The sequence below is a fragment of the Mesoplodon densirostris genome, chromosome 13, assembly GCF_025265405.1.
Source record: "Mesoplodon densirostris isolate mMesDen1 chromosome 13, mMesDen1 primary haplotype, whole genome shotgun sequence".
Lineage (NCBI taxonomy): Eukaryota > Metazoa > Chordata > Mammalia > Artiodactyla > Ziphiidae > Mesoplodon > Mesoplodon densirostris.
This window is the reverse complement of record NC_082673.1, coordinates 19524395-19548022: the sequence shown is the minus strand read 5'-3', so window position 1 is coordinate 19548022 and position 23628 is coordinate 19524395. Positions and strand designations below refer to the sequence as shown.

Genomic DNA, 23628 nt, shown 5'->3' with positions numbered 1-23628 from the left:
ATATCCATAAGTGATTTTTCTTCAAAGAAATGTACCCTATTCTACACTGACTGCTTTATTTTTTGAATTTACAAGTTTAAAATTTATTTAAAAACTTGGTTCATTTAATATTAATCTGGGATTTCTGATCTACTGTTAGCAGTCAAAAAAGAATACTTAGTTCTGCATCACATCACCATAAGCAATTATTTACAGATTTAAATTAATAATAAGACAACAAATAAAAGTAGTACATAAGATTCAACTGGTTCAGGCACAGTACAAGTTTATATTATATAAACATATTGAAACTCAGATATACATTGGTTGCATCTAAAGGTTTTAAACAATAGCAACAACAAACAAAATGAGCATATAAACAAGAAAACAAGATACCATCTTATAACAGCACCATGAAGAAGCCTTGGCTAAGAGTTTGCCAAAAGTGCTATCCTGAGATATTTCAAGACCAACAACTTTTCACATTTATGCAGTGACATTCAGAAGTAAACATATTCTCACAATTGCTTCTGTTTGGAGAGAGGCTGGTGTGAAATGACTGAAGCTTGATTTGCAGCTATTTTGTATGGTTCTTGTCCAGAGCCTTGAGGTGGGGAAGGAAGCGGGGTTTCTGGAGTTGCTAAAAAAAGAATCAGAGAATTGTATGTAATGGTGACAATCACCTTGGCCCATCCCATTAAGTCCTGCATGACACCAATATGCATTACATTATTTTGGATATGTTTTTAAAAGATCATATATAAAGTAGTGATTATAATACATTATCAGGTCATTGACATACTATTGGAGATGCACTCCCATCTTACAGTCCCAATTAGCATTAAACTAAATCATACTTAAAAATCTTGACAGTCACTTTAAGGTGTCTTCAGACTTTCTTAATAGCATTTATGAACATCTGATTCTCTCATAAACCCAGCAGAAAAAAAGTTAACAGAAAGCTAGTTTTTTTCCCAAATATTACAATATAAGTTTTATATTGTAAATCAAAATTGCAATCAAAAAAGCACATAAAATAAAACACATTTGGTTTAGATTTTACTAATTCAAACATTAGATGACATAAAAAATTAAGGTAAGATAACTTTACAAGTGCTTTGAAATCTATGTTGTAGTTAAAAGCATCTAAAAAATACTGGCTTTGTCACTTCAAAGTTATTCTATTACAAATACACTTGGTGGTCCCTTCCCCATCAATGCAAAGAGCACTGAGTAATTTAAAAAAATAAGTTACAGTTTGAATACTTCATTGTCTATAATACTATTTCTTTCTATTGGCAAATTTTAACCATATTACAAAATAATCTAGAAGCCATTCTATAATTTTTTAAAGCTTGAAATATTTTAGTACTCGCATTATTATTCCATCTATTTAACAGAACAAATAGAAAATGTTTAATGATCAGACTGAGGCATTGCAAACTTCATAGAGTTTTTTTTTCCCAAACAGTTTTTAAAAATTCTATACAAAATGAGAACAGTCCCTTTTTGCCTGGTTTTCTTTAATATATTAACTTTATATTATTAAGTGTGAATTAGCAGTTACTTAGAAACAATGTTTTTAGATATAATTTAATTGACAAAAGAATTACCAAATTTGCTTTAAAAATTATTCCTGGATATTTAGGATGGATCTAACACTCAAGTAGTCTGCTCTAAAAGACCAAGAAAGTATGCATGAACTTAAATATGTGTGTATGTTTGTGTTTAATGTTTTGCTTTGTGTAAAATATAAACTGTTCCAAATGAGTACAAGCAAAGCAAAGTTTTCCTTTACAAATGAATTTCTTACCTATTATGTTGAGAGAGGGAAAATAAAAATAAAAAGTGTGATGATGTGATTCTAAAAAGATTAGGGTGAGCAAACATGTTTTTAAAATACTACAAAGCTAACATTTAAAAAGTAAAGGATTTAACCACCAGCAGAATTGTTAAACTTTCTTGTCAGTTGATACCTACAATGTTCAATGTGTTGTTAATGTGTTTTATTTTCCAAGTTTATGAATAACTGGTCTCTAAGAGACACAACTTCATAGACTCTTTGGTATGGTATTGGGTTTGCCTCTCTCTGCTCTAGACTATTAATTAAATGAAAGTGGTAACATCTGCTTTGCAAGAATGGTCCCAGTATGGAGGTTCCTCAAAAAATTAAAAGCAGAACTTCCATAGTATCCAGCAATTCCACTCCTGGGTATGTATCTGAAGAAAACAGAAACGCTAATTTGAAAAGATACATGCACCTCAATGTTCATAGCAGCTTTATTTACAATAGCCAAGACATGGAAGCCACCTAAGTGTCCATTAACAGATGAATGGACAAGGAAGATGTGAAAAATATCTATAGAGATATATTTATATATATTGAATATTATATATTTTATATATATATCATTTATATATTGAATATTATATATATTATATATATATCATTTATATATATATATGAATGTTACTCAGCCATAAAAAAGAATGGAATTTTGCCACTTGCAACAACTTGGATGGAACTGTAGGGTATTATGCATAGTGAAATAAGTCAAACAGAGAAAGACAAATACTGTATGTTTTCACTTATATGTGGAAACTAAACAATAAAACAAATGAATAAATATAACAAAGCAGAAACAGACTCACAGATACAGAGAACAAACTAGTGGTTACCTGTGAGAAGTTGGGGAGAGGGAAGGGGAAGACACAAGAAGGGGATTGAGAGGCACAAACTACTAGGTATAAAATAGGATACAAGGATGTGATGTACAACACAGGGAATATAACCAATATAACCAATAACTTTAAATGGAATATAATCTATAAAAATATTGAATCACTATGTTGTACACCTGAGACCAATATACCATCATAACTCAACTGTACTTCAAGGAAAAAACAAAAGAGAATGTTCCCAAATTAATGTCTTTCAACTACATTGGGACCCACAGATTAAATGTGCTATAATATACATCATTTGTATTTTTTCTAACAATTTCATTTCTGTCTCTGTCATATACTCAAAGAACTTTGTGTTTCAGACACTATTTACACATAGATCTACCAGTGTGTGTATCTAAAGAACAGCAGTGATAGCATGCATTTCTGTGGCTTCTACTCTCCCTACCACTAGGTAGCAGTCAGATGGAATGGTACTCACTTAATTTTGTCGCATTGCACTGAACATTTGGGTAAAACAACATTGTAGCTAGTTATTAAGGGCAATTGTAAATTCAGTAGGCAATGCTGGTACCCATAATAATTATATCACAATAACTGAAGGCATCTCAGTGAGGTAGCTGGTTTAGTGTTCAGAAGCAATAGATCAAAAGTAAATCTGGAATTAATTAGTATGAATTCAGAAGTAATTAATTCTAGATATTTTTGTCAAATAGAGATTTTTTTAATCTCCAATGTGACATATAAAAATAAAATTTGTGTTAAATCTGCAATAATATCAGATTAACTATCTACTAGCAACCCCTAGTATTTATATAGTCATTTTAGTTCCAAAGAACTAAAGGAAGCCTAATCAGCCCACGCTTTGCACAATTATGATATACACGAATGTCAGTTATCACAGCTTAGTTAAGTAGCACCAGTCCTTCAAAAACATGGTTCAAATTTCAGTTAGCATGCTAACTCTAATTAACTGTGAATATTGCATAAACTCACAAACTTCACTGTGTTACAGACTTCACAAACTTCACTGATAACTCTTCAGTCTACAAATAATTACCTAAAACAATAGATGTGCATTTTGATCAGTGACCAATCACATCACATCCTTCAGTCTGTCCATGATTATTCAATGAACAGATTTCCTTCAGTTCATACACTGACAACAAACTGTGTAGTTGTGTTGCCTCCTCGTCTCCCTCTCAGTGACAAATCCACATGACAATTTGCAAAAATGGACAACTGAAAGAGAATTGGCCAAAAGAGGAGAATGTGCAGTAAAGAAACAAAAAGTGATAATGTTGGAAGTGAAATTCAAATCGAACATAAATGGAGTTATAGAAGAAAGAGCTGACGATGGAAATGTTGACAGTACTATTGTTTGAGTCCCTAAAAATTCAGCCAAGAACTTAGTGAAGGAAAGCTTGTCAACAGAAATGAGGAACCAGTTGCACTGAAAAGGTTGAAGAGGTCCCAGAGGGAGTGAAACTGGCAAAAAAACTTCACATCAAATGGATTCTCAGAGATATTTTAGGACATTAAAAATGCAAAGGATAAAATGTTGGAAACTGACCCAAACTTCCAAAAGAGTAAAATCCATCAAAGATGCTCACTTCCTCTTGTAAGTCATTAGAAGAGAACATGGCAAGCAGTGTTCAAACTACTTTTCATTTTTTTACAAAAAATAAAACACATTAATTCTGTGTTATTAATATTTTAAATTGTGGTGCACTAAGCGTTAAAACTACTATTTTTTCTTTTAGTTGCCCTATACATTTATAACCTATAGCTAAAAGAGTTCTTGATATTTTGACAAATATATTTAAAGGTCACAAGCAATCATAATTTTCCTGTTGAGTATTAAGACTCCTTTGCATGGTTCCACCTTGTAGAGTCATTTTTATGGTCCTGTACTACCCGGCAAAGCTAGGACATCCTGTATGTTCTTTTGTGCTCCTAAACCTATGAAGAAGAAAGATTTAGTACTCACATCTCCATTTTAGGGAGAAAACTCATACCTAAGAAGAATAAGTGACTTGCTTCACAATCTCCCACAATTAAATCTTGGAGAAGAAATTATATCCAATATTTATAATTTCTGGGCACAAATAGATTCTTTCCCCAAATTCCACCTTTTCTCAGGTAATTAAGTTTAAGAAATACTATGTTTCAAAAGTAGCCCAGAGGGCCTCCCTGGTGGCGCAAGTGGTTGAGAGTCCGCCTGCCGATGCAGGGGATGCGGGTTCGTGCCCCGGTCTGGGAGGATCCCATATGCCGCGGAGCGGCTGGGCCCGTGAGCCATGGCCGCTGAGCCTGCGCGTCCGGAGCCTGCGCGTCCGGAGCCTGTGCTCCGCAACGGGGGAGGCCACAGCGGTGGGAGGCCCGCATACCGCAAAAAAAAAAAAAAAAAGTAGCCCAGATACTTACAGATCTGGTCAGTATGAACCAGGGTTGACATTGGACCCAAAAGTATAGTTTGTCCAGTTAATGGATCTTGAGATAAATGTGGGTGCATTGGATGATGGAGATGGTTAGCCTCACTGGAAGCACCTACAGAAGATAAAAAGATGCTTGCATTAATGATATTTAATCAGCAACAGCAAGTTTACCTTGGAATAATTGTTTTGATTGACAGCTTGAATATTGCTATTTTTGCGAAGTGCTTTTTGGAAATTCAAAAATAAATTAATAGAGCCACTGCCATGTTAAAGACAATGCCAGCTTTCACTGTACATTGGTTAGATTAATGTTGTGTCATATTATGTTGTATATTAATAATGGACCTTCTGTGCAGTTTCCTGGAATTGTTAGGTTTGCTGCCTGTTGTTAAGGCAATTCCAAGAATCACTTACCTTAAGTTTACAGTATTTGGGATCACCCTACTAGCATAAACAACTTTTATTTCAGAAAGATATCATTAGAAACACATTAAGCACTAGCAAACTAAAATTAAACTAAACTAAAATAAAGTGATTTTATAAGGAAATTTAATCTAGATCAGAATACAAAATAAATGATTTCTTAAGTTATTCCTGACATCTACTGCAGCAATGAAATCTCGTCTTTCCCTTTTCATTGTGTTGTGTCAGTTAATTACTTCAGGAACACAGTGTTTATTTTTAAAGTATTTACTATATATATATATTTTTGGTTATGTTGCAATTCCGATATCCTTGAGCTTTTAGAGGAGTCAAGGCATAGAAAAATATAATATACTCCAAGAAGTACTAACAATAGGAGATATAGTTCTATTTACCATATTTGGGAGGATCTGAAAATTGAGGAAAGAGGGACAGGGTAGGGTAAAGATGGTGGAGGTGAGTACAAATGGAGGGGAGGTTTGAATGTGTTTAAGTATTTCTGTTCCCATACAATGGGTTTTGCAGACTTTCTAAATATAAAATACTGAGTTCATTACCTCATGGACAAAAGGTAAACAGGTCAAGTTGCTCTAAAGTACTGTGGTATGATGTTAATAAATAAAGTAGAAATTCTTAAATATACTCACCACCCAGTAACATCTCCTGAAGTAAGTTGTCGATTTTAACCATCCCAAAAAGTTTAACAAATTGTATCTGCTCAATCATTTGCCAAGTGATGCTCTGCAGCGTCGGTAGGAGCAGAAGCAGCTCCCCAAACCTGCCCCGGGAGTCGTACTGCCGGTCGTTGATGTAGTCCTCCAAACTCAGCTGCACTTGGAACCGCATGTTCTTAATCTTTACTGGATCACTTAGCCCTTTTGCGTCTAATAAAGGAATAAAAAGGGCAACCTAAATACTTAACCTTACTAGAGTGTAACAGAAAATATTCTAGTATTTAAAAAGTAGTTTAATTTTCACTGCAATTTTTCTTTTTTTTTTCTTTTTTTTTTTCCAGTACGCGAGCCTCTCACTGTCGTGGCCTCTCCCGTTGCGGAGCACAGGCTCCGGACGCGCAGGCTCAGCGACCATGGCTCACGGGTCCAGCCGCTCCGCGGCATGTGGGATCTTCCCGGACTGGGGCACAAACCCGCGTCCCCTGCATCGGCAGGCGGACTCTCAACCACTGCGCCACCAGGAAAGCCCAATTTTCACTGCAATTATTTTTAATGGAACTTTGGAAACAAACCTGGATCAAAAAATACAATTGCCTTCAAACAAGCATATTCATTGTCATCAATCTGAATTTCTTGAAAGGGTCGGACCAGCTCATCTAGAACCCGGTTGGCCACACGGCTAATCTCAACTTCACAGCTGTTGCGGTGAATAATGTAATTGTTTCCTAGGTAAAAAATAAAATAAAATAAAATAATCAACCTCCTCACACACACAAAATTGTCAGATTTTGTTTAATTTTTTACAAACCAATATTTTAAATGGTCTTCCCTTGAAGAAACAGGAATAGTACTTCCTCTTTCAAGAGCATTGTTAGTTATGTTAGAAAAACTTTAGAACACTTACAGGATCAATAACATTGATAATATGATCACATGCATTTTAACAGCCTCCGTCACTTGTGATAATACTAAGGTACAGACTAATAGCAAGCTAATTATTGACAAGGGAGAAACGAGATATAATGATTAGCTTTCCACTATATCAGTTATCTATCAGCGTTTTACTCATTAATGAGCATATTACAAAACCTAAAGTATCTCTCTTGCTTACAGTGAACTAAAAATGGCATTCCTTTAGTGGTCTAGGTGTATATACGTGTAACCACTACTGAGACACAATTTTAATAAGCCTAAGTAGACGAGGCTGATTTTTGAAAATTAGCATGTATATTCTCATGAGTTGCCTCATTAAATAGTAAATTCTCTCTTCCTGGACTTGTTTAAGTAGAGATGGGATGATCTCTTTACAGGGCTGTATTCAAAGGAGTTCAGAAATTGGACAGAGAACTGGACCACCTAATCCCTAAAGGCATTCTACCTTAGAAAGTCTCGGGCTATAATATGATACTATTATAGCTTCTAAAACATTAGAAAATTGGAAGCTTATTTTAGCCCCTAAAATAGCTGCTAAATTTCTGTTTTCTGGTTTTATAGAAAACAGAATATTCTGACTTCTTTCCTGCAGGCAAAGACAATCTTCAGTATAAATAATAACATGTGCAAAATTAGTCAAAAATTGTAGCCCTGCTCTTCTTATGGAAAGTTAAAGTACTTAATATTTAGGGTAAAACAATTTAGAACTATGTAGTAAAATTGTTTTGATTTCTATGTATATTGTATTCAGATTTATAATGAGAACAGTATTGTAGGGGAACTAAACATGGAAGAGAAAGTTTAACAGAATTTAAAAGCAGTCATATCATGTGGTTTATAATCATGGCTCTATCCTTTACTTGCTTTGTGACCTTAGGTAAATTTTCTTGGCCCTCATTTCTTCACCTATGAAATAGGCTGAAAATAATAGTACATATCCCTCAGGGTTATTGTGAAGATTAAATGAGAGAGTGTATATATAAACATGTAAAGCACTTAAAGCAATGCATCGTACATAGTAAGTCCTCAGTAAATATTAGCTATTGTGATATTATGTTCAATTTATTTATATTTGGGACAAAATATCTATCTCAAAAATGGAATAAGACAATTTATCACCATTTCACATAGCCAGAGGGAGGTAGAGCTTATAAACATTAGAGGGATCTCAAATATCCTAACAGGAAACCTAACTTTATAAGTTAAGTAGGGGATCAGGGTACTTCCTTAATGAAGACACAAGCTTTTCCTTTGTGTCTTATCCCACCTGCCATCCTACTTTTGTGTGTTATAGCACTGCTCTTTAACTCTCAGAATTTTTCAGACATTGTCACAAAAATTTTTTTTAACTTGGGGTTCTGTAGCATATCATGGGCAATGAGATCATAGGAGATAAACATGTTCCTTAGAAGAGTATAAAATAATATATACTATAATTATTAGGTAGACACTGAGAGTGTATGAAACAACACTGGGACTCCATAAGATGGTGAGACAAATCACTAACTCTTTGTCCTGATATGATTTAAACATACCTCAATGTTATGTTTATTGAGCAACATCTTTTATTTTTAAATCTTAACGCACCCTGAACATCCACTCTGAACTTCCCTGAATTAACGGCAAGGAAAAACAGGGCTTGAGTGAGGACCTGACCAACTAAGTCCAATTTGTGAAGTGACAGAACCATTTGGCAGTGTCTATGAATGCCTGGTACATACAGAATAGGTCCCATGGAAGTATGAAGCATGCATAATTTTTTCTCAAATTAAAAAGAAAAAAACTTACCCAAAAGCAAAATATCTTTATACACCATGGATCTCTTTGTAGCTCCAAGCAGTAAATGTTCCCCTGCGTGAGCTCTCAACAGTGCCACCTTAATGAAAAATTCCAAGTTTAACAATTAATTATAAAATATAATGATTAAAAGATTATATAAGCCTGATTAACTTAGTATTCTTTAAGACTGGGACTTTTTTTGTTTTAACAACTACAATATTCAGAGATTCTTGCCATGATTAAGGCTTCAATTCTTCTATTTTTAGCAGGTCAACAGAGTTTTACTTTTCAAAATTTCTAAAACTAACAAGTCAATACAATGGCAGAAAAAAAAAAAAGAAACAGAAAAAGAAAAGCAGAACAGTTTAGTGTTTGGGAGTGAATGGTGTTTGGGCATAGAGTCAAACAAACCAGAGTTCAAATTCTGGCTTGGCCACTTACTCCTGTTTAACCTTGGGTTAGTTGACCAGTATGTTTGGGACTCATTTGTTTTCATCTATCAAATGGAGATAGTGATAAAAATCTGAAAGTGTAGCCATGAGGACTAAAGGAGAAAATATATGTAAAACAAGATCTCTTATACATAATCAACTGAATAAACAAAAGCAAAACAAAGATTGGTGATATAGCGAAATGAGTATGGGGGATCTGGGTTCTGACACTTTCTAGATTGAACCTTTAGCTCTGCACTAAGCTCTCAAAGGAGCTCCATTGCCTGCTGAATATCACCAGTAGGAAGAATAGGAAGCATTTCAAATTTAGCACATCAAAGTAATGCTTCTCCAACATCTTCATCTCCTTAGAAAATGGCACCATCATCCAAAATGCTTTCTCACACCCAAAACAAGGGTCTATTTGGATCCTTCTCTCACTGTACAGCAAATCCTAGTATTGTTTCTCCATTGCTACAGCCCCTGGCCAAGCCTTGGTCATTCTTTGCCTGGCCCACCAAACTACACTCCAAAGAGCTACTAGGTATTCCTGCTTCCTTTCTGGTTCCTCCATCCTAAGTCCTTCTTGCCAGAGCTTCTACAATGATATCTTGTAATAATAATAATCACTTAATATCACTCCTCTGCTAAAAACTCTTCACTGGTTTCTTAATGTCTTTAGAATAAGACCCAAAAACCTCAACCATGGCCTCACATGAGGTTATGGCTCAATGCTTTGCCCCCCTGCCCATGTCTCTGGTTTCATCTTACAACATCCTTTGCTCACTTTTCTCCAGGCACACTAGGCCTGCCTGCCTCAGAGCCTTTGAACTTGCTGTTCCTGTACCCAGAATGCTTTCTCCTCAGATCTTGATATGCTTAGCCCCTTGTCACTCAGGTCTCAAGAAAAATCTTCTTTAATCCCCAATTTAAAGGATCTGCTACAACTCCACCCCCAGTCATTCTGCAACAACTCATCCCATTTCATTTTATAGAACTCTTCCCCACCTAGAATTAACTTACTCATTATCTGTATATTTTTATTGTCTGCCTCTCCCAAATAGAATGCAAATTTTATGAGAATAGTGGTCTGTATTTTTACTGCTGGATACTCACAGTTCCTAAAACTGAACAGTAATCCTAAGAAATATTTGTCTGATGAATACACTGAGTGAATTTAACTGATATATTGTTCAGTTTTAAAAGCTGTTAAGTTTTTAAAGAGATTATAAAACTTATGCCACAGAGCTCCCGAGAGTATTAAATAAAATAATGTAATATATAATGCATTTGAAACCCGAGTGCCATATCCATAATAGACATTCACCAATCCATGGTTATTAATGTTATACTGTTAATATTAGTGTCAGTTAGTAAATGAAAACTATTATTGACAAGTTACAGAATTTCAATTTCCCAAGTTTTAAATCATTGTCTTCATACAGGTCAGCAACTTTTTTTAAAAAAAAGAGTGGTAATAAAAATATAAAACTGATAAATAACATAACCCTACTTATATGGCTTGGGGTGAGACAAGTAAGTTTTAGCAATTTAGCATTATTCACTCTGAAATAACCTTCTGAGCCAAGCTATCTTTATGATATGTCCACAACCATGACTCATACCAGGAAGGGAATTACAGAACATTTTAAGAATGATTTCAGATTTCACAGTATTTTCTTGTTGTAACCAGGTGAAATGCTCTCCTAGAAATATAACTGCTAACTTTCTGTGATCACTTATTTCCGGTTATATAAATATTTTGCCCTTCTTTGATTTTTAAACAATCATGTACTTTTCCCTTTGATTGTTTCTTTGTCTTTGTTTATCAATGATAAAGAGCATTGGTCAGAGGGTATAAAAATAGAAACTGGTTATATTATATATCATGCTTTATTTAACCTGGGGGAACTGGACATTTTCAGATTATTTACATCTACAGAATATTATATACTACTTAGAAGAGTTAAAAATGACTCTGGTGGGAATGTGAATTGGTACAGCCACTATGGAGAACGGTATGGAGGTTCCTTAAAAAACTACAAATAGAACTACCATATGACCCAGCAATCCCACTACTGGGCATATACCCTGAGAAAACCATAATTCAAAAAGAGACATGTACCAAAATTTTCATAGCAGCCCTATTTACAATAGCCCGGAGATGGAAACAACCTAAGTGTCCATCATCGGATGAATGGATAAAGAAGATGTGGCACATATATACAATGGAATATTACTCAGCCATAAAAAGAAATGAAATTGAGCTATTTGTAATGAGGTGGATGGACCTAGAGTCTGTCATACAGAGTGAAGTAAGTCAGAAAGAGAAAGACAAATACTGTATGCTGACACATATATATGGAATTTAAGAAAAAAATGTCATCAAGAACATAGGGGTAAGACAGGAATAAAGACACAGACCTACTAGAGCATGGACTTGAGGATATGGGGAGGGGGAAGGGTAAGCTGTGACAAAGTGAAAGAGCGGCATGGACATATATACACTACCAAACGTAAGGTAGATAGCTAGTGGGAAGCAGCCGCATAGCACAGGGAGATCAGCTCGGTTCTTTGTGACTGCCTGGAGGGGTGGGATAGGGAGGGAGGGAGGGAGACGCAAAAGGGAGGGGATATGGGAACATATGTATATGTATAACTGATTAAATTTGTAAAATTAAAAAAAAATTAAATAAATATTATACAGTCCTGAAAAAAAAATGAATCTGAAACTAATAATCTAATCTTTATAGACTAATTAGAACATTAAACTTCTTAACTACTTTTTTTTTGTTAAGAAAGTGGATTGCTTTATTAGAAACAGTGAATATAAAAAGGAGATTGATTTCAGGTAAGAACTCTTTAAAAATATTTCAAGACTATACAAGTAAAAACTTTTTACAAAGATGTTCAGCATTCCCTTTCCCTTGGTTCATTTTAAAGAACCTAAATATTTTATTTACTTAAAGACATCAAAATGTTAGACTGCTGGTGAGTTAAGCCCCTTGAGATAATTCAAAATATCAAATATCTCAATTTTTGAGAACTTATATATTTGATGCTAGTAATTACAAGATTATATTATACTGATATACATTTTTTTTACTGATTTGAATACAGTATGTTGATAATCTGAAGTGTAAGGTCACTTGAGAAATGAGATCAGCTCATTTTTCTAACGTTCAAGTTGTATTTTAGCCACCAAGTTCTGTTACAATTCTACAGATTCAAAGAAAAAGTCAGATTAAGTCTCATCAGTGCCCCTACTGCTGGTCATTTTTATGGGTAACTAGCAGTTTCCCCCTCCCTCTCGAATAGTCAAGGTTTATAGACCTGTTAACACTGATAAAATGGCAGTACTTTCCAATATGTTTACATTTACAATAAATAATGTAATAATAAATATAAAACAGATAAACTTGAAGGTTGCTTACAGGTTAATTTATCAGAAAAACTCCAATGTGCATAGCCTTGCAGAAAGTCTGGGGAAAATTAGAGTTCATAAACTGTGAAGGGTAGAGACAAGTATCTTAGCTACTTCTTTAAACATATTGGAAAGTGAACTTTTAACTATTAACTAAGATATCTTAATATACATATGACAAAGTATGAAAATGTCTATATTAGGAGAAGATCACTACATCTGAATTCTATTTTCAGTAGATTTCAGAACACAATTCTACAGACTTTTTTTTTTTACCAGATTTATACTTTTTTTACAGTAAATGCTAGAATAAAACTGACAACATGAAAGGCACAATTTTATATGTTAAGTGCATAAAAGTGCCTACAAAGACACCAACACAACCTGTGTGGTTTCTGTCTAGAAGTGGCCTGGTATTTCTGAAGAATTTTATATGCACCTTTAGTAAACAGCAAGACACAATGGGGTACCATTTGCCTTCCAGACATTTATTCTTCCAATACTTTATCTCACAATGGCAGTTATCTACTACCTGTCTTTCTCACTTACTTAAGCTTTTTAAACCTCAGGAGGGAAGAATATAGGCTTGATCAACCCTCATCCAATCAATAAATTTGTAAGACCCCTAAAATAGAATTTAAACAGTCTGTCTCTCAGTAACCTTTGTCAAATATAGTAAATCTACTACAAATATAATTAAAAGAACTGAAAAACTTAGCAAAGTTCAAAAAACATTCTTTTAAAGCATTCATAATCTCTTTAAATTATACCTGATCATCCAGTGGTAACTCACAAAAGGCAGGAATATATTTAGCCCATTCCACCAAGACTAAGAGCTGCTGTTTCATGGATTCACAGACATCACCAATACTGGCAATTTTCTTAATATTTATGTCAGTGCTCGCACCAGGGCTTGAGATTGAGATCTAGCATTAAGAAGAACATTATATTAATTCATCACTGAACATAACATAAGACCACTATTTCTCTTTTTTCTACAACTGCAATAAGTAAGCACCATTGAAGTGGGCACTATCATTGTCACAGTATCTTGAAATATACTAAACATTTAAAATTAAGAAATCAAATACCTATCAATTCAAGTTATATTGAGAACATTCACTGCATAGCAGCATGGTCTGGGAGTACTATCTTATTTTCTGGCCAAACCTGTAAAATAAGTTACCACTACTTTCAGGGAGTTTCATAATTCAAAATGGCTATACAAAGAGCTATGGAGTATCCATATGAACTATTTTGTATGATTTCATTTTTAATTGAAGATGATAGTTCCATTAAGAAAGCCCATCTTTAATTTGTTGTAATTTATGAAGGAAGGTTTCCATTGGATAAAGTTTACCAGCTGAGGAGAAAAGATTTAGATGAGAAGTCAGACTATGTTGCTGCATTTAATGGAAGCCCACCCAAATAAAGTTAAGAAACCAATCTTTGACTCAGCAAGTTGAAAATCTTAATGTATAATGATAAATTTTTAAATGATATATAATTTTGAACTCTCTAAGATATAAGTAGTGTTCAAATGCCTTTCTGCTGAAAAAAATCACTTTCTAAAAGTTCTTCTAAACTTAATTTTTGAACATGTGTGTGTGTGTACGTGTCTTTCTGCAGTGTATGTCTATTTCCTCACAGTTCCTTTCAGGCCATTCTCGAAATACTTTACAGGACCATCAAGTAATCTTCAAGTAATTATGATGATAATGGTGATGTTAACTTCATCATTTACCCTTGTGTTATCAAAAATGAAAGTAGTTTCATTGACTCATTATAGAACCTGATTAACAGCTATTTCATTGTTTGCTTTATAATAGAAAAATACCATTAACATTTCTAATACGGGCAATGGTAAAATAAACTTTCTTCAAAAAGTTTCTTTATCTGATTCTTAAGTGATTTACTTTTATTTATATAACTAATCACTTATATTTTTAACTTTAGAACTGATATCCTCATTCTAGAAATTTCAAATAATAAAGTTTCTCCTGTGTTTTCTAAATTCTGGTTCTTCCCTTAAATACCTGTTTCCAAAGCAGATGTTAAGGTGAGTTCTTGAATCTAGAAGTCATTTTCAAGGAAGGAAGCTCTAATGATAGGCCTCAACTAAACACTCCCAAAGCTGTGATAACTGATTTCCAGATTCAATCAATAAAACAAGATACTGCCCCCAGGGCATTGTGCTATGCATTAAGTATTTTAAATCAACCTTGCAAACAAACTTTTAACACTCAGACTGAAATGCATTTCATTTTTCCACTTAAAAAGTAGAAACTTGCCCAAGAAAATTCAAAATTGAGTCAACAGTCCAACTAATATTTTCAAAGTAAAATTCTTCAATTTGCATAGATATAATTTATTATAGTAATGAGCACATTTGAATGAACTTAAATCATTTTAATATTATGCCTAAATAAACATCTGATTCTATTAAACAGGACTGGATGCTGGTGCAGCAGTAATGCAGCAGTACCTGGCGAGACCGAACTTCTGCTTGTGCCAGTGTGTTAATGGAGGGGATGTTGCTGCCATCAAATGTGCTTCTTCTGGTGCTTATTCTATCACGTTCGTTTTGCACAGCTAGGGGAGAAAATCACAGTATTTACTGGTCAGTTTTCTTCAATATATCTCAGAATATACAGTTTGAAGTAAAAACAACGTTACTATAAAAGTAGAAATGAGATGCCTCTAAAAGACCTTGGAGGGGGGTGCTTGAGGCAGGAAGAAAAGTATGACTGAAGGTATATTTCATTCTGTACCATTTTTAAAGTAGAAAGAGCCAGGCTTGTCACTACAGTTCATAAAATATTGCCTTTTGGGACTTCATGATGGCACCCATGTTAGAAAGTTTTGGGTCAGCCAGTTCAGCCATGCTGTATTTTTACGAGGTTGGTTTTCCATTCTCTCAAAGTTAATAAAACCATAAGATAACTAGAAGAAGAGTACAACCTGTGAGATTGACCAGGTCAAAGATAAGAGTGTATTCACTGTCAGAAAATATGAGTTATACATTTTGAAACTCCCATTTTTCTTTTTCTTCTAAAACACTAGCAAAAATGGAAAGTAAATTTATTTTAGTTAAGGTGATTTTCAGGTCTCAATCCTATGATCTCTTATGAAACAATGTCCTCAGGACAGTTTACAAACATTAATAAGGCAAAAATTGCAGCACGTAGGGGTCTCGAGAACATTGAGATTAGAATATCAGCATTTTAGAACAATGAAGAAATATTAAGTATTTATATGAAAGTCTTCTAAGAAAGAGATCTCTTTGTTTCAGAAAGGAAAAAAAAAGAATAAAGTGTATCCCCAAATTTTTTATTGAAAACTATATTTTTAAAAATAAGGAAGAGGGAGAGGGTTAGTACAAATTAGTATACTTGTAATACATAGAATAATAGAAGTCAGATGTCAAAGTTGGATTTCAAACCTTAAAAGGTAAGATTATTTTCTCTTAACCAAAAAGAATGGAAACTAAGTCTGTAGTCCCTAAATTATTTACAGTAATGCTCTATCCAATTCTGCTGGAAAGATAAGACATTAAACTATCAGAATTTTTTTCTGTAATTATTCTTTTATTAAAGAAATTCATCAATTTCTATGCCAAAATCTACTATCTAACCAAACTTACTATTAACTATCAACACCACTAATTTGAAAGAGAAAATGTTAAACTTCTTGCCTTTAAGAGTGAGTAATCTTTAGTTAGAGTGATTCATTAATATTTTACTTTTAAATCATATTTACTGGTAGCTTACTTCCTCTCTCTCAATTTTTTTTTTTTTTTTTTTTTTTTTAGCAAATATTGTCATTGACTTTCAGCCTAAACTGACTCATTTGGAAATGTATACATGGAGGTAAAAATTTTAAAATGTAAGTTATGCTTTTATGAATTTTGTTTACATGATCGATCTTTAGAAAAATGCTAAAAGATATTGTGAACATTTGTAGTTATCTTTCAGCTACCTTTTTTGACATAAAACCATATTTCTATATGTTTCCATCTACCTAACCTTAATATTATGCTATTAGTGTAAATAAGAAGAATATATCTACTTTGAAAGCTAAAAGTTTCTTCCTAATCTATTTAGGAAAAATTAATACATTATTCTATGAACAGTATAAGATATGCTTTCACTGTTTTTGAAAATAATTTTATTTAGCAGATTGTAAAACTCTAAACTGAATTGTAGAATCGTGGTTTGCTTTTGCATTGGTAGGAGTGAAGCAGAGGTTCAAGTAGAAATTAATGAATATAATTGACAAAGCATGTAATTAATCCCATAAACTACCAAATAGGTCACTAGAAATAAGTCATGTTGAAATGAAAGTGTTTTTCCTTTAACTTTGTAAACTTTATTTTGCCTTCTTTTCTGAGACTAGCAGCTGAATGAAATGAATGGAATTTTTGTCTCTTGAAAATACTGAGTGAAAAAGAAAACAACTATGTTTAAGATAGGTTTGATATTTTTCACATATCTGATTTAATTTTTTAATAATATGTGAAAGAGTTCTGAAAAATATATCTTTGTATGTCCTAGGGATAAGCATGTGGCAAAATGATAAACAGAAAATTGTATAGCAGCTGTTTCCTGCCAAACATTTAAATGTGCTAAACACATTTGTTTTGCTAAATTAACCAGTTAGAACATAGGATAATATAATTGTATTTAATATGTTAAAAATGAAATTAGTGCACATTAAAATAGAGCATCTAGTCCATTGTCTCTGTCTTTGAATAGAATATAAGCTCCCTGACAGGGGGGATTATTTTGTTCAGTATGTTCACTACTGAAACCTCAGCACCCACAACAGTGTTTGGAGAGCAGCAGGGCTCAATATATTTGTTAAATAGTTAAATGACTGCATGAAAAGTCAATTTTCAGTTAATGCTTATGAAATGAATAAAGATATTCAATTGTTATTGAGAATAAAAAACCCATTTAAAATTCATTTACAGTTGCATCCTATTAATATAGTTTGCCATTTAGCTTTTGAACAAGACATTGGAATATTTTTTCAGACAATAATTTTCTTGCCAGGGATTACGCAGTAGTGGATAGAACATGTCAAATCAGTCAGCAGGTAAAGACTGGCTCTACCACTCACCAGTGGGTACCAGTGTCCTTCAGTAAATTCTTAAACTCAAGGAACCACAGATTCTTCACTGAGGATAATCAGAACTCATGGAAAGGTTATTGTGATTAAATGAGAACATGTGTGTATAACACTTTTCATCAATAATGTTAATAATCATTATGTTATATATTATTACCTTCTTTTTTCATTCCTGCTCTAAAGCACTTTCTTAATCGACAGTATCTACATTGATTCCTTTTGTCTTTGTCAACAACACATTGCCGACTGAACCTACAATGCCAAAAAAAATATATTAGTTTGCAGAAAACTGTTATTTATCAAAAAAAGCAAACAGACAGACTTTAAAAAGTATAGTCAAATTTAGATCAACAGAAAGAATGTATAAGAACAATTAACTATGACTTTTCTAATCTCATGATCGACATGAAAATACAAGCCTCACCTCTCATGCAGTCTTTCTAATAAAACAAAACTGAATGAAATCTCACTTTTGGCCAGTATCCATGATCATTTCTATCTTGAGCCATGAAAGCCAAACCTAGTTTAAAAATTGTGGCATGCAAATTCTAATGCTTACTGCTAAATGATTTCAGTGTGATGGAGAACTTCACTCCTCTGAACTTTCACACATTTCTCTATTTAAAAATTTTTCTATTAATTTTACATCATATCCAATTGGAGTTTACTCTAAATTCCAAATTACATATCAAGAGGCAATTGAATAAAGTATAAAGAGTAGAGTCTCTGAAAAATTAGGTACCACTTCACACCCACTACAGTGGCTATAATCAGAAAAAACAGACAATAGTAAATGACGAGGTTGTGGAAAACCTGGACCTCTCACACATTGTTAGTTATAATACAAAATGATGTGGCTGCTTAGGAAAACAGTTTGGCAGTTTTTCAAAAAGTTAAACAAGAGTTACCAAATGACACAGCAATTCCACTCCTAGGTATACACCCAAGAGAAATGAAAACATATATTCACACAAACACTTATACACAAATGTCCATAGCCACATTATTCATAATAGCTAAAAAGTGGAGACAATCCAAATGCCCATCAGCTGATGAACAGATAAACAAAATGTGGCATACCCACACAATGGAATATTACACCTGGCAATAAATAAGAATGAAGCGCTGATACATGTTACAACATGGATGAACCTTGAAAACACTATTCTAAGTGAAAGAAGTCAGACACAAAAGGTCACATATTGTGTAATTTCGTTTATGTCAAATGTTCAAAAGAGGCAAATCTGGGCTTCCCTGGTGGCACAGTGGTTGAGAGTCTGCCTGCTGATGCAGGGGACACGGGTTTGTGCCCCGGTCTGGGAAGATCCCACATGCCGCGGAGCGGCTAGGCCCGTGAGCCATGGCCGCTGAGCCTGTGCGTCCGGAGCGCCTGTGCTCCACAACGGGAGAGACCACAACAGTGAGAGGCCCACGTACGGGAAAAAAAAAAAAAAAAAAAAAAAAAAAATATATATATATATATATATATATATATATATTAGACAAACATTAAATTCAATTACAAAGTTGTGGCACGAGAAATACATCTAAAACTTTAGAGCTGAAAATTTCATTTTATTCAGTAACATCAACAAGCTACCTAAATCATCTGCCTTTTTATAATTTTGTTCCAAGACTCAGGATGTGATGACGCTAAAATGATAAGCAATATGCAGAAACGTACACGCATTGTGAAACCATTTAAATACAGATTTATGTATGGCTATTGGTATACGAACATGTGGTGAAACAATAAAGAAACACAAGGAAAAGACAAACACCAAATTTCAGATGGTATTTACCTCTGGGAGAGAGGGGAGGAAGAGAAAGTGATAGGGGAGGTGTCCACTGGAGGCTTCAATTATATTGGTCTAAACTGGGTGGTAAGCATGGGGATTTTTTAATATACATTTTATAAGTCTAAGGTGTTTCATAAAAAAGAACCACCCGTGTGACTGCATGTGTATACACACCCACACATCCTCACTTTTCATGTCGCTTATAAATTTTGTTCTTAGAGTTACAGAAATTTGAAAGCTCTGAATTTTATTCCCGTACTTCTTGCATGGCATTTTGAAACACCTCTGAAGATCACCTTCTGGGAAGGAGCATTTCAAGTACCTGCAGGAATAAACGTGACTCTTGCGGATGCTGCGTCTGAAGAAGCCCTTGCACCCATCACAGCTGGAGGCGCCATAGTGCTTTCCTGTCGCTCTGTCCCCACATATAGCACATAGACAGTTGACACCATTATCTGTGGTATTCATACTTGTTGTCTCTGGCACAGAACTATCTGTTAAAGAAAGAGAAAGAGGTAGAGTGCAAGTTAGTACTGAGTATTTAATACATAAATTGGCCTACTAATTATTTATGGGAGTGAAATAGTCCCTTCCTCAGCTTCTTGGCAGCTCCACACCAGTGCTCTCCTTTTATCCACTGGCTGTTCCTGCCAGTCTCCATTCCAAACTCCCCACTCGTATTTTGGAGGATTAAAATTTGGTATACCATAGGGCTCAGTCCCTCAACTATACCCTTTCCCTAGGGAAGCTCATCCAGTCCCATGACATTAAATATCATCTGTATGATGAAAAATTCCCACATTTTATTTCTAGGCCCGATGTCTCCCACGGGTATCAGTCTGAAATGCCCAAATACCTACTGAACAACTTCACTTTGGAGTTTAATAAGATTTTCAAATTAATGTATCAAAAAGAGAACTCTGATTTTTTTTTTTCTCCTAGAACTTATTCTTCCTTCAGTCTTCCCTAGTCAGTCAATGGTACCAGCTGGTACCTAAGGCCAATAATCTGGGAGTCTTTACTGAATTCTCACCTTCATTGCTCATATCCAATCCACGAGTCGTATTTAAAATACATATCGAATCCACACCTTTTCAGCCTTTTACCATGGCCACTCTTATCCAATCGAACATAATCTTTTCCCTAGATTATTGAAATAGCTTCCTACCTAATTTCTCGAATACTTCCACCCTGGTTCCCCTACTGTTTATTATCAGAAAGCCCGCAATGTGATCTTGGCATAAGAAATTCACATCACATTAGCCTTCTGCATCCAACCCTTAGATACAAAATAAAGCCTACACATATTCCCATGGCCTATAGAGCCCAGAGTGAAAAGGTTACCCTCCCACCTCTCTGATCCCATTATCTGGCACTACTTTTCATCCTGTTCACTAGTCTCCAGTAATGTTGCCTTTTTTTTTTTTTTCCTCCTTGAAGTCTGTTCCCATCTCAGAGCCTTTACACTTGCTGACCCTTCTGACTGGAAGGGAAGCTCTTCCTCAAGAATTTCTATGAGCTGGCTATCCAGTTTCTGCTCAAATCTCACATTTTCTGTGAAACATTCTATAAACACACATCTAAAAGAGTCATCTCTCATTTGCCCTTCAAGTAGAACCTAGTACCCTGCTTATATTTTAAACTAACCACTTCATTTTCTAAAATTATATTATGCTTCGGTCTGTTCATTTATTACCCATCTTTCCCCATAGAATAAAAACTTCATGACGTCAGAGGATTTATCTGTCTTAGTCACCCCTCTGCCTTCCAGCTCTTAGAGCTATGCCTTACATAAAGTGAGAACTCATTGTTTTGAAGAAAGATGCTTCAAAAAATCCACATAGATATTTTTGCTTAAATATTTCTTAAATTAGTTAATATTGTTTACTACATCTTTACAAATATCTATGTACTCAAAAGATATTAAATAAATAAGAATATATTATACACTTTAATTGATAATAACTTCTATAATAATGTAAATATAATAACAATTCATTATTATATTTCCAATATAAAAAGGATAAAATCAAAGACTGTTATGTCCCAATTACATTCTGTGACTATATATGTATTCTACATACTAATACTTCTGAGTTGACAACTATTGTCATATATAACTTCATAAAGTTACAAAAATCTTCAGTGAGAATATGCTTAAGGGTAATCACGTGACATTTTAGAATTTAAATGCTAGTAATTTTTCTTTTGATAACATAAACAAAATAGATATTAGAAATATGGCAGAAGTGTTAAGGATTGACTGTGTTCTGGAAGATTATATGGAAACAAAAAAAATATTCAACTCTTGCTTCCAGTTTAATGTCATACTTACATATTATTAACAAGAATTTAGATATTATTACAAGGAAACAAGTTAGACAACACTTTGGAAATAGTCAGTTGTTTTAGTAAGTATTTATGGTAAATCTGTCCCTACTATTTAGTAAGCTATAGCTTTTAAAATACTCATGAGTCTATTGAGGTAAATACTTTATTAAATACCTTAGTCAAGTCTAAACATAAGGATTAAAAATAGTGACTTCCTAATAGAAGCACTGTCAATTGATTTTAACCCCTTTGTGCTAAAATTTCAGAATTCATCTTCTGAAAATTTTTAGAAATCTTCCCACTAACAAATTATTGTTGTTTATTGTAAATATTACAGCTATAGCAGTCACTGAAATTGTACAGCATAGTAGAACATTAAGATATCCTGAGTACAAGATATATTCTCAGTCCTGAGCTAAACACACACACACACACACACACACACACACACACACACACAGAATTTTCCAAAGCATACATAATTAGCAGATTTTACGAGTTCTAACAATTATAACTGATCTTGGACAAAATTTTTACATGAAAAAATATCTAAATTCAAAGTCAGTAGTAAACTGTATTCTATAAAGACATGAGCCCTAAACAAGTCATGTCTTATTTAAAGTTAAAATGTTACAGTAGATAAAAACCAAGAGCTTTGTGAGGCTAAACATTAGCTTGTCAAGTGCAGTTATAATATAAACCCTTATTTCTTTTCATATTTGTGTTCAATGCAAAAACTTGATAGTAATGTTAAATACAGTTTCTCATCAGCAGCAGTTGAGAATTGGAATAATGAAAGGAGAAGGTGACCAGTAAAACTCTCCAGTGTTCTAAGGACAATTTTCCATATGTCATTTTAAATGTTGCATAGAAAATATACTTTACAGCCAACCTGCCAATATTACTCATTACTGTGATTTACAGTAAATAAAATAACTGCTGAAACTACTCTTTCTATCTAACCGGCCCATGACAGAATTCCAAGGTTACTTTATTATGCATAGCTAAGCTTTTTCTATCTCAAACATAAGATAGCCATAGCATTATTAATTTAAATTTTTAAATTTAAAAGCCTCAGCGCAAAAGATGAAGTACAAAAGCCTCAGATTTGTGGCCTTAAAAAACAAGCCCTGAATTCTCCAGCAATAAAACACACGGAACCACCACCTGGGAAGCTCAGTTTTCCTGCTCTCATTATACTTACTTTTCTTTTTTATCTACAAGCAGATGAGAACTCACCATTTGAATTATACAGAATCTGCATAGTTTCAAACTCCAAAGTTGTGTAAGTTGGGTCCAAAACTTCACTGTAATTTGCCATCTCCATGTCCAGTATCGGTTCCGATACCCTCATCATTGATTTAGATACACACATACGAGTGGCACCACAGGCCCAGAGTGTGTGATGGCTGTTGGGCTTTCAATCTGTGAGGGATAATCCAAAGTTAACTGTAACTGAGTGACTTATGTGCTACAGTGGGAGGAGCTGTAAAACTGTAAACTCCTTCAGCAGGCCATATTCTGCTTACTTCTCTTTCTTTTATGGTGTACGAAAGCAATTCATTGTGATAATGTTGCAATGCTTCATGAAATCACCTTATC

At 34.0% G+C, this 23628-nt stretch overlaps 1 protein-coding gene across 1 annotated transcript; it reads right to left on the bottom strand.

Annotated features, from left to right (window-relative positions):
- Positions 1-497: 497 nt before the first annotated feature.
- HNF4G (hepatocyte nuclear factor 4 gamma) lies at positions 498-23401 on the bottom strand. The gene is made up of 10 exons (XM_060115982.1): positions 23266-23401; positions 20018-20189; positions 18054-18148; positions 15252-15358; positions 13537-13692; positions 8921-9008; positions 6772-6924; positions 6173-6409; positions 5092-5214; positions 498-619 (listed from the first exon to the last, which is right to left on the bottom strand). Exons 1-10 carry the CDS (start codon positions 23399-23401, stop codon positions 498-500), a joined length of 1389 nt encoding a protein of 462 aa, XP_059971965.1.
- Positions 23402-23628: the final 227 nt, after the last annotated feature.

Bases quoted from the DNA above. Each gene is read 5' to 3' on its own strand.
- HNF4G (XM_060115982.1), bottom strand. From the start codon at position 23,401: ATGTGTGTATCTAAATCAATGATGAGGGTATCGGAACCGATACTGGAC. The intron at 9,009-13,536 runs GTATAATTTAAA...TTTTTCATTAAG, and splicing joins AGTTACCACTGGATGATCAG to GTGGCACTGTTGAGAGCTCA. The intron at 6,410-6,771 runs GTTTGTTTCCAA...TTCCTTTATTAG, and splicing joins AATTGTATTTTTTGATCCAG to ACGCAAAAGGGCTAAGTGAT.